Source organism: Alligator sinensis, unplaced genomic scaffold (assembly GCF_000455745.1).
Source record: "Alligator sinensis unplaced genomic scaffold, ASM45574v1 scaffold386_1, whole genome shotgun sequence".
NCBI classification, from domain to species: Eukaryota; Metazoa; Chordata; order Crocodylia; family Alligatoridae; genus Alligator; species Alligator sinensis.
In genome coordinates this window covers 258,203-270,295 of record NW_005841996.1, presented here as the reverse complement: position 1 = coordinate 270,295, position 12,093 = coordinate 258,203, and the positions used below count along the sequence as shown (strand labels likewise).

Genomic DNA, 12,093 nt, shown 5'->3' with positions numbered 1-12,093 from the left:
GGTGGGTGGGTGGGGTGGGGGGGGGGGGGGGGAGGGAGATTCAGGTCCCAACATGGACGGAGGGAGGGAGTTAGGCAGAGCTGGGGCTCCTGCCCAGCCCAGACAGTACGTGGAGTTTGGGGCCTGGGTCCAGAATGCACGGCCACAGGGCCCCAGCAGGGAGTGGGATGGAGCCATGGGCAGCTCGTCTTGGGAGCCACACTGGCTTCCCACTGCTGCGTGCACTCCTGGGGGGGGTCACATGCCCCCCAGATCTGTGTGCAGGGCAGAGGCAGGCTGCCCACTGTGGCCTTGGGCTCCCTGCCATGCTGCTTGCCCCTTGAGGCCCAGTGGGTGGGACCCAGCCAACAGGGCAGAGTGGGGCTGACTGGGGAAGCTCCTTGTTGCTGCAAGTCCCGTGCTGTCTTAGCAATGTGCCCTCTGCCTGCCTGGCAGCAGTGGGGCTGGCTGTGCCTCCCCAGGCTCCTGGGAAGACAGGGGGTGCCTCACCAGGGCAGCATGGGGCTTGCAGCAGCAAGGAGCTTCCCCACCACACTGGGTCCTGCCTGCTTCACCACGGAGGCACCAGGGGAGGGCTGCAGGGCAGAGAGCCCACACCCACAGTAGGCAGCCCACACCTGCCCCGCTCTGGCTGTAGTGCCCGTAGGGAAGGAGGAGCCTAGCTGTGCACTCTGCTCCACTGCAGCAAATGCCAGCTCCTGTGGGTGGCAACCAGGGCTTGGGTGCTGCTGCAGTGGGCTGCAGACCCAGGTCCCTGGCCCTGTAACCCTGACAGCTGGGGGTCCCCTCTGGGAGGGTTGGGGGGGGCAGAGAGGGCTGTTGGTGGGGAGTGAGGGGCACCAGCAGGGCTGGGGGAGCTGAGAGTGGGAACTGAGAGCCACCAGCATTGCCGGGGGGCTGTGGCTTGGGAGTGAGGGGCCTGGACTTGCATCCTGGTGAGCAAAGGGGGCAAGGGGAGCTCTGATTTTCCATGATAAAAAACCCAAAATCTAATAACGAAGTTTATAGGCTTCCAAATTGCTTTAAAACTGTAAATATATCAATAAAATATTGTGTTTAATTGATACCTATATATAGCGGCATTTCATTTTAAATGTGGATTTTGGGTTTAAAAAAAAAAAATCAATCAGAGAATGTGGTTAATTTTTTATCAGAGAATTTGCTATTTTTAAACAGAGAAAACCAGGATCCCAGTTAATCACTAACAGCTAAATCCACCCTCCCACTGATCCCACTCTTAGAAATAAATGTACTAAGTACCATTTCATACAACTATCTTTTAGTTTGTGTTGCATTAATATGTACTTGATAATATATGTCAGATACTTATCTTCCTACTTATATTGAACTAGCCAATTTTATAAATAAATGTAGCATTTGCAGTAGTCAGATACCCTTATATGGTGTCAAGACAGCGTGCATCCCATTGCCAGCTCCACTGAGGGGCAGCAAAGTTCTCTAAAGAACTTAAAATAAGGCTCAGCTGTATATCTTCAACTTCCCAGGTCAGTCAGCAAGAGAAAAACTACATCAAACTTTGAAATACTGATACAATGCTGTCTGTTACACTGAAGTTAACTTTTCAGTTGGCTTAAAGTACTAAATATAGCCAGATAACATATGCCATGTGCTTGCAAAATGTTTGAGGAACAGAAAAAAAAAGACTGACAACATGATCATTTATGTACACAGTTATTAGCACACTGGAGACAAAACTTTGTGATGAGCAAGCTAATGTTAGTTAAAATAAGTGTAAAATCTGCTAATCAAGAATAGTTGAACACATTTACATATTAAAGTTCAATAACGTCAAATATATGAATATAATTTAATAAACTTACAAGAGGTACTGGGTCTTGTATAACCTTCAGTCTAGGAAACAAAACAAGTTTGTTTAGGTTAGACTTCTTTGCTTGGATTATAATGATAGCAGTTATGATTAGTTATTTCCTACAGCCCAAATTGTTTCTGCTGTGGCCCATTAGAAAGTGGTGATACTACTGTATTTGCCAGGACCTATTGGAAACCGATAGTTTTTACAATAATGAAAAATTTATAGTCAATATTACAAATTAGGATTTAGTCTTTCTAAAACAGAAGTCTGAGCATTCTAAAGTGTTATCCTTTCATTTTATCTTTAAAGCAATTTCATCCTTAAAACAATATATATATTTAAATCACTGAAACTAATCTTGTCAAGAAGTTTATGACAAAGTTTTGAGAAAAGTTTTTTCCTTTGATTTTGACCAGCTTCAAATGAAGATGACAAGATGTATACTTTCTCAGAGTGCTTTGTAAAACTGAACTTTGTGTATTCTAAAAGTAATATTAAATGGGTCCAAATATCTAATTTTCCAGAACTGAAAACCAAAAAAGGAACACCTTCACTCTATGCAATTCACCTTAAACATTTTTAAGCCTTCAGTCTTCTCTATCTCTCTTGCTATTCGTCTGAAAAAAGAAACTTTGTCTTCTTTCATAGCTGGCATGTTTTTCTTTATTTTATCGGGATATTCTTTAGCCTGTCAATAAAAAAAGTTTTATATTGGTTCAAATCTACATCATTTAAACATCTGCTTAAAATATCCTATATTATACTTTTTCTGGAGAGAAAGATGTATAAAATCTTGGCTATTACAGTTCTACATCAACTACTGTAATATCACATAACTAATGGTCATTTAATGTGAAAACTATTCAAGTGTTTATTATAATTAAGTTTGGATACTGTATGAAATGAAAATGCCTTGTGCAACGCTGTAAAGCAGAGACTTTCAGCACTGTGGGCCAATCAACACACTTGGATCCCAGATCAAGCACCGCGCTGCCTCAGCCCTGTGCATCTTATCTAGGACATAGGGCCATGCTATCTATCTGTAGGGCTCCCTATATGGACAGAAATTTGGCAGCTGGGGAGGGCAATTAATGCTGCTACAGCTCCATCATTGCCAAATCTTTGGACTTGTGGAGAGCCCTGTGGGCAAGTGAACCAGAAGCCCGTCACTTTCAAGTAAAGAGTGCAGCAGGCCAAACCTGCTGCGTAGGTAGTGTTGCCAACTCTGTTTGAATCTATTCTGGGAGGTTTCCAGAATGCCAAAGTGACCGTGACACACAACGCAAATGTGCCCACATACTTGAATATATCTGTTACGGATTACAGTGAGTAAACTTTACATCAGGAAGGCAAATGCACATTACTATTACATTTTTAAAGCTCACTGGACTACTGTATTAAATGTTGAATCAAATTTATATTTATTTTAATCAATGCCTTATTCATCTCCCGGGTGACTCTCCTGGAGATATATACCCAATTCCTGGAGACGCCAGGACAATCCTGGAAGGTTGGAAGCCGTGTGTGGCGCAGCAGCAGATGAGCACAGGCTAGCCATCTGTGTGGCTGGGGAACCACATGACCAAAAGGGGTGGGGCTTAGAGGCATATAAACCCAGGGCACAAGGCAAGGCAGGCACTGGGGCCCTGCATACCGCACAGAGTGGAGCTCAAGGGAGAGGGGATGAAAGAGCCCCTGCACTGAGGCACCCAGTGCCTCAGCCAGCTGGGAAGTGGCTGGCTGGGGAACAGGGTGCCTCAGCATGGGGGCTCCACAGTGCAGAGAGACAGGGGAGCAGGCAGCCCTGGGTAAACAGAAACCCTACTGCAGCAGGGCTCCCTGCTCCCCCATTGCTGTGTTTGTTCTGGGGAATGCCACTGGCATGGCTTGTGCCACTTTTCTTTTTCAGCCTCCCCTCCTGCTACTGGGAAATCCCACTAGCAAGTTTTGCCCTGGCACTGCAAATCAGCAGCACTGTGCACAGATTAGTATGTAGTCTATGCGGGTTGCAGCAGTGCAAAGAGGTTTGTGTTGCCACAAACCACACATGCCTATAGGCTGGATCCAGACATATGGGGCAAAACTGAGACTGGCTGGTCAAGGTGTGGCAGGAAAGTGGCAGGGAGGGTACCCTGAGAAGCCACAGTCAGGCAGGAGTCACTGGGTCACCAGGGGGCATCATGTCCACCCCTGGGGCCAGAACCTTTCTACAGCCAGAAAACACTGTTCCACAGGCCAGATCTGGCCAGAGAGCCAGGGGTTGATCATAACTGCTGTAAAAAGCACCACTGCTGCCTGAAGACTTATACTTAGAACTTAGAGCAAAAATGTAGATCAGGCAAGAGAGAAAAATGTGGATTTTGAAAGAGGTAGCTGAATGCTACATCATTTAAAGATCAAACACATATACAATCTATAAACCACTATAGAGCAGAGAGAACTTAGATAAAAATAATTTACCACAGAGTAAAAGATAATGAGGCTATCATGCATCAAATAGCTTTATATTATTTACCCATATGCACATGCTCTTTCATCATTAACTAGAAGCTAAACTGCAGTAACCTGCTCCTCTTTCATGAAGGTCCAAACTAGTAGTTTTGCTTCCATTTACCATGAAGTAACAATATGTAAGTGAACAGTCACTGGAAGCTTAGTAAAGTCTTGCACCCTTTTAATCAATGGCAAATTGCTCATATGGACGTATTCCTACCTTGTTTATTCTCTACAACCAGATCTTTTAAAGAATGACAGCACAGTAGGGTTAAAATACACAATGTATTTAATGGAATCACAAAAATGCCAGCTGATCTCTAACACCAGGAGATCAGTTATGTTAACATAGCACACACCATAATACACCAAATGGCAACTGACAGCATCCAGGAAACCACAAACCCAGGTATAACTGGAGCTCCCCAATCACCTCTCTTAGTAACTCTGAAGACGACCAAGCGGTCACTTCAGTCACTCTTGGAGGACAATGCCTTTGTCACAACTAGTCTACCTGGACTTAAAACATTCCTTATCTCATTACCAATCTCTTGAACAAAACCCCAGTTACTACCAATTTAAAGTAGAAGTGCTACCGTATCTTTATTTGTGTTCTGTAGCACTCTCTGTATACTTGTTATTAACTCAGAGCTGGAGTCTTTAAAACATTGCTGTAATAAACCAACCATTTATGAAAAAAACTAAATGATGAGAACAACATTTAAAAAAGATACTTAGTCAAATGTATGACACTACTTACAACATATGCTCTTCTATGTTTATAGCCACTAAGATGTTCTATCATGGGTGCCATCTGTGTATTAAAATCACACAATTTACATTCATAATGTGGCTCTCTTCTCCCTGCAAATCTGATTTCAACCACATGCTCTAAACCTGTGAAAGCAAAGTTAATTACAAATTATATTCTTAAACTGTTCAATGACAATATGATAAAACACAGTACTAAAGAGATTGTTGTATTTTAGACATTTCAACATTTCCTTGGAGTTACCTGATAAGAGCTGGGTTTTTTTCTGTTAGAGAAAACTCTTGGTAAGAGGCAAACTTTAAGAAACAGACCTGTCTGGTAAATTGCTTACTTTGGTAGGATCACTATACTTAAAGATATTTAGGTTCGTGAAGCATCTGATGCAGAAAAAAGAAAAGCAAAGCACCAGGAAGATAGCCATCATAGTAGTAAAAGAATTGCAGCAATTCTAGTAAGCTATTTTTTATTTTTTGTTCCTCCTCATCAGTGCAGCCTAATTTTAATCATCTATACCAAAGTGACAGGTAAAAAAGAAATTGTGAATGGAAAGGTAAGAACTATTACATAAAAGCCTATATTAAAAGAAAGTAGAAGTTCTTTCTGTATTATGATAGGCACATGCCATTTTTCCACAGGCCCACCATCTTATTCAGTGTACAGGACAGACCATGCTCTGAGTACAAATCAAGGTTGTGTAGTGTTCCTGGCTGTAGGTCTACTGCCTGTCTCTCTCATTTCAGACTGTATGTAATGAAAGGGGCCATGGACTGCAGGAAGAGAAAGAATCTCACATGGCTAAAGAAGTGTAAAGGGTCTTTGGAGAACTGGATATCATACCTGCTTTTGCCAAAGCGTTCCTATGAAACACTGAGGAAGTCCCTTAAAACTTAACTTTTCTTAGACAAATCACCGATTACACTCCCCTCATTTTCTGGGTGCCCAACTCAAAATCCTAGATTCCAATCTGCAGAAGTGATGGGGAAAGAAACTTGTGGCAGAAACCAATGGGAGCTATGGTCTTGACATATACAATACAGCATGATAAAGAAATACTTTTTTTTTTTTTTTATAATTAAAAGATCCTAGATGTCTTAGATCTGGCATAAAACTCTGACCTTAAATTCTGTCCCTTGAGACTACTCTAACCAAACCAACAAGTCTCATCTCTACCTCACCACTCAATCCCAGTCTCCTATTTTAACCAGCCTTCCCACATTCATACAGTTTTAACCTTTCTATCCTGCCAGTTTCCTGTCCCCAGTCACTTCCAATTTTAATCTTTTCTACCTGCCCCAGGCTCCCTGCTCCAGTTTACTTGCTCTCTTAATTAATATGCACCTCATCTGCCCTTCATTCCAGTTGGTGAATTCCTCTTCTGTGTTGCCTGAGAATTAACACATGGCACGGGGGATGGATGCAGAGAACAGAGATATGGGCTGTATACACATGCTCAAACGACATGGTAGAATTCTCCCTAGTTTGTTTTCCTAATAGAAAAAAACCCCCAACTTATTTGGGGACCCCTGAAAAGGCATTCGTATGCAGAGCTGCTGTGAAACTAGGGGACCCCTAAGCACACATCTCACCCTGCTCTGCAGGCTCCCCAGGCTGCCTGGCAACAAATGACAGCAGTGCGCAGGGCAGCCCTGATAGCCTGTGATGCAGTCTGGGTCAGCCAGTGTCTCCCTGCAGCACAGGGTAGGGATTGTAAAGGGACTCCATGCTCAAATGCAGCAGTAGAGTCCAGCCCAAGTGGCAGTGTCCCTGGACCCATGGGAGCAAACCAAGCCAGGAAGCCAGAGGACTGTGCTGTGGCTTCTCTACATGTATCTTCTGAGAAAACGTTTGACCTTCTGGGAGAAACCCTGTGAGGAGCCATTTAACCCTGGTTCTTCTTAGGTTATTTTTCACCTGGAGCAGTCATTTTTGCTTAGGGAAGAGAAAAAAAAATCCTGAATGTCTGTACATTTGGTTTCTACTGGGAGAGCAGTAACTCTCCCCATAGACACTGGATGTCTGTATATGGACAGTTTATGTACTACCAGACCTGCTATCCTAGTAGCTGGGGGAAGCATTGCTTTTCCTCTTCACTTTTAGGCTAAGCATCCCTAGTACTGACAGAATCAGATAGTTTCGAGGCTAATCTATTAGTCTGTGCTATCTACACTTTTCAAAATTGACCTTGGTCAAATTTGGGTAACATTTACCAAGACAGCAGCAAAAAACACATCCCCAACACAAAAAAAGAAACCCCCTATGTAAACCCTATGATTTCTATGAATTTTATGAATACACTAAAGTCTTCTCTATAAAACAGAAGCAAAACTTAAGAGCAAACAATGCATTCTCAGAAGTGGCTAAAACACTTTATGAAACTACTTTCCAGGAAAATATCCAGCCTGAAGCAGATACCTTGCAGGGAAACTTCACCATGAACAATTAAGGTTTGTCCAAGTTATAAGTGATTGAAAACTAAGGTACCATCACTTGAAGGGTTCAGCAACCTTAAACAGACAGTAGTTCCAGTTCCACTTACAACAACAGTTTCTAATAATAATAATAATACTACATGCTGTTGGTGTAAACTGTCATGGTATCTATAACTGCCCAATTTCACACTTTACAGGATAAGCTTATTTTAACCCCGTTCACTGAATTGTGCTCTAGTACTACAAACTAGCAGCTAGCCACTAGAAACAGTAGCAGAAACCTACTAAGTTAAAGTTAGATTTTTTTAGGAAGCAGTAATATCTGAAACAGACAAACCTGCTGATTATTATCTAATCTAGTCTGTGGTATTATTGAGAATGTATTTTAAGGATAATAGCAAAGGATAAAAAGTAGTGCTATGACTGCTAAAGAAAGCCATTAAAGTAGAGAAGAACTGTGTAACATCTCAGTAGATCAGATATCTGCCAAAACATCATTAGATAATACCTATATGGATCATCATGCTAAATTTGGTGCACATCCATCTCCTGCAAGACAGCAGAAATAAATGCAGTAGGTGGAGTTAAATATACCAAAGGATAATTATCAGAGAAACAAGTTGCCTAACAATAGCAGGTCCCATCTTTAGAGAGTGATGGCTCAGACTGAAAACAAGCAATAAAATAAAATGCGCTATTGGAAATTAAAGTTTAAAAGCAAAGGAAAGCTAATTTGAATAAAACAAAACACATACCAACTAGAGGCTCTTCTCTTTTGGGATCCTGCATAAAATCTTTTAGACAGGTTATGTCCTTTGTAAGTTTTCGCTTTACTAATGGAAACAAAAATACAAAAGATGTTGCAGACCACATTCACCATGAAGTACAAGATTATACATAACTCCTAGAAGAAATTTAATAGGCTCAGAGTGGATTTTAATTAGGAAACAGAAAACAAAAAAGATTTCTCCTCATAGCAATATGCAAACATGCTTGGTATCAGTGGTTCATTCTTATTCTGGGCAGCTCATTTGTAGCTGGGAAACTGAGAATTCAGTAAAAGTAATATACTTCCAAGTTACTGATTTATGAACAAAACTGAATGAAGTTCTAAAATTTAAAAAAAATACTTCAGCATTGTCAGAGGTTCTATATAGGATCTACCAAGGTAGGATTTCAGAGCTTGATAATCTGCACCTCAGGCAAAGAGCTCAGTTTTCCACCATATACAAACTTTATACAGGATTTATAGGACTCTTAAGGAAGGACCCAAAACAGCATAATAGGAAGGCCTGTCTAGCCTGATGGCCTGAGAAAATATTCTCAAGCAGACCTGATAATAACAACACCCCCACCCCTTTTCAAAGATGTTCTCCTTGGACATACGCAATTCACAGAAACATATAGCATAACACTACTTGACCAAAAGCAATGTTTCTGTAATCCTGTGGTACTCAAGATTTTGGCCCCATGGGCCAGATGAGTGGTACAGGGCCAATCCACAGGCCAGATCAAGCCTCATATGCTAGGACTGTGGTCCATACTCCTGAATAGTCCTGCAGGTCAGGATTGGGCCCCAGTGGCCTGCACTGCTCTCATCTAGCCCTGTAAACCAGGATCAGATGCCCAATCCAGTATGCAAGGCCTGGGGATCCCCATGGGTCCACAAGTTTGGGAGCAGTAGCATTGCTTTCCTGCCTCCAAATTTCCATTCCCATGGCAAGCCCTGTGGGCTGGATGACAATGCTTGCAGCTAGATCTGGCTGGATTAGCACTAAACTCAGAATTTAAATTGATCCTTATCAAAACAAATACACAGTACCGCATTGAGATTAAGATTCTCTCCTCATTTGATATTACACTAGCAAACTGCACCCCCACCACTTTGGGGCTGGGCCCACTCCCCACAACCTCTGCCCCTGCCATTGCAGGCCTGAGCCTGTTCCTCCCACCCCACTTCAGGTTTGGGCTCCCTCCGTCATGGCGGTCCTTCACTGCACTGCCGCAGCCTGTCTGGAACACTGCTGGAGCACTCTGGTTAGTTGTTTCAGACAACTAAAGAGCAAATAAAACATCACAGACTAAATCTTTTATAATATTATAATTTTATATTTATTTTAACTGCATTTGAAGGCTACAACATTAAAATGCATATCATAACATTTCACTTCTTTTTTTTTCCCTGCTGGTAAAGGGATGTGCATTAACAGAGGCAGTTTCCCTTGTTAGATTCTTTCAACACTGACACAAAATTCAAGCGCCTAACCTTCCTAAATTATGACAATCTGAAATTCTGGGACTACAGTTCTTTAAAGAGGGACTTTTCCCCCAAATGAGAATTCCCACCTCAGAATACTTGCACAAAACCAGGCAGTGTTAGTGTGCACTGATGAAAGGCAGGGAGAATTAACCTAGAAATTACCATCCAGACTATTTCATGCTACTTTCTCAGCACAGTTAAAATAGCTGGCATGTAGCATTACATTAAGACCTCTATGCTAGAATGGAATGTGATGCATTCTACTTCCAGATCAAGAAGTTCACAAAGCGTCTAGGGCAGGGGTTCCCAAAGTTTTTATCCTGCAGCCTGGCAAACTGCAGCCAGAATTTCTGGTCGGAAGACAGGTAAGGATCCCCCCACCCCTCAGGCAGGGGGGTGGGCCAAACTCTGCACTGCCATGGGCCCTGCAGCCTCTCTTCCCGGCTCTAGGGGGCTGCAGTTTGCTGGTCCACAGTCATTTCCGGTCCAGCAGCTGACTGTGCTGTGGACTGGCACCGGGCCACACCCCGGGGATTGAGAACCCCTGGTCTAGGGCTCTGTCCCAGAATCTGCTGCCCCTACTTTGATCACTTCACACAAAATCCAGTCAACTTCTGTAACATTTGTCACCTGGAGTTCAGACTGCAACAATTTACAATTAACTTAAGATATCTGATTGAAAAAAGGAACTCTCCTCCAAAATCTTAGTAATAAAGTTAGAGTAACAGTATTACGGTAATGGTGGTTTAATGCATTCTATTTTTCAAGTATGCTAGAGCATAATAGCGTTTAGAATACTCAAAGACAGAGGTTTGGTTTTTGGCTTACACTCCATTATGATCAACACTTTTCAGTGCCAAAAGAATCAAAAACTCTAGGCTCACATAACAGAAAGCTCTCCAGTACTTGCATCTGTACAGGAGGATTAAAAAAAACAACAACAAAAAACAAACAAACAACAACAAAAAAAACAAAAACAAAAAACAAAAAACAAAAAACAAAAAACCCCCAAACAAACAAAAAAACACCTGCTAGAAAAAAAAAAAATCCATAACGTTTACAAGAATATCCCAAATTTGAAAGCATCTTAAAAAAACCTGCTAATTACACCTTTCCTAAATTCCTAGAATAAAGAAATTAGCCACTCTCTGAAAAACAGATTGGTTAGGACACAAAGATAATCTCTTTTTAAAATAAAACTCATTAAATCAACAATTTATATGCAGTGTTCTTACCTGGTCTTGCTGTTTCATGCACCACCGGAGCTGGAGCACCTAGGAAGATATTTTGATAATTATTTGTCTTTTCCCATAACATTATCTCATAGAAATAGTAATAGGACACAAAGAATAAGTTAATTATGTTAATGCAACCTTATCTCCTTTTAATTTTGGCATTTTAACTTCACTAATAATTTCATTTCATCTTAGTACTCAACATTTTACTTCTGTAACCTTTGCTAATGTTAAGAATATTTTAATTAAAATATTCTTAACAAGTCTTGATTTTTAAAAAATAAAATAAAAATCACTGTTTACCAAACCCTGCAATATATCAGGCAGACTAGTATAAATCACAGAAGTACTCACTATTAAAAGTTAATTTGAAAGTTTAACTAAAAATGTTCATTAGTCTGCATCACCAAATATGCCCATTCAGGTTATTTTTATCCAGGGTTTAGTTATTTTAAATTAAAAAGTAGAGGTGCACCAATATAATCGGTCCATACAGGATCAGCACCGATAAAAGGAAAATTGATGCTATAGGCAATCGGCTTTTGGCTGATGTAACCCATGTCACCAATATATGTTGCGCGCGTGTGCACAGACACAGTATGCACGTGGCCAGGAACGCAGCCAGACAGCTGGAAGAAGAGTGTCCGTCTGATATAGTTGGGGGGGAGAGGAGGGCAGGGCAGATTGAGGCCCCCACAGTAAGGGAGGGAATGGGTTAAGGGCAAGGGCAGGCGCTGCCCAGCCAGGGCAAGGTGGGGTGAAAGAGAGCCACATGCAGCTTGTCCAGGGGGTGTGGGGAATAGGGGGGGACACTGTGCACATCCCAGGGGTGGCATGGGGGGCATGTGCCCTCTAGATTTGTGTGCAGGGCAAGAGTGAGCTGCCCGCTTCAGGCTCAGGATCAAGGGCTGTGCCGGCCTCTTCCTGGCAGAGGGACTGGTCTGGGGCTGTGCTCAGGGTGGGTGGGAGTTGAACAGGTGACAGCACTGGAAGAGGGTCTACAGGGAGGGCTATGGCCACCCAAAAATTTACCCTGTAGCCACTCCTCCCAGCGCTGTCGCTGCTCGGCC

The 12,093-nt window shown here is 42.3% G+C and overlaps 1 protein-coding gene across 2 annotated transcripts in view; it reads right to left on the bottom strand.

The window, feature by feature from the left end:
• The window catches only part of LOC102380984 (sericin 1-like), a 43,908-nt gene that overhangs the window by 16,441 nt on the left and 15,374 nt on the right, over positions 1–12,093 (bottom strand). For both annotated transcript variants that reach the window (XM_006021495.3, XM_025201475.1), the window contains 5 exons: positions 11,024–11,062; positions 8,284–8,361; positions 5,088–5,224; positions 2,403–2,522; positions 1,842–1,872 (listed from right to left, as the gene is read on the bottom strand). In XM_006021495.3, coding sequence (XP_006021557.1) covers positions 1,842–1,872; positions 2,403–2,522; positions 5,088–5,224; positions 8,284–8,361; positions 11,024–11,062 — 405 coding nt within the window. The remainder of the gene's footprint in view (positions 1–1,841; positions 1,873–2,402; positions 2,523–5,087; positions 5,225–8,283; positions 8,362–11,023; positions 11,063–12,093) is intronic.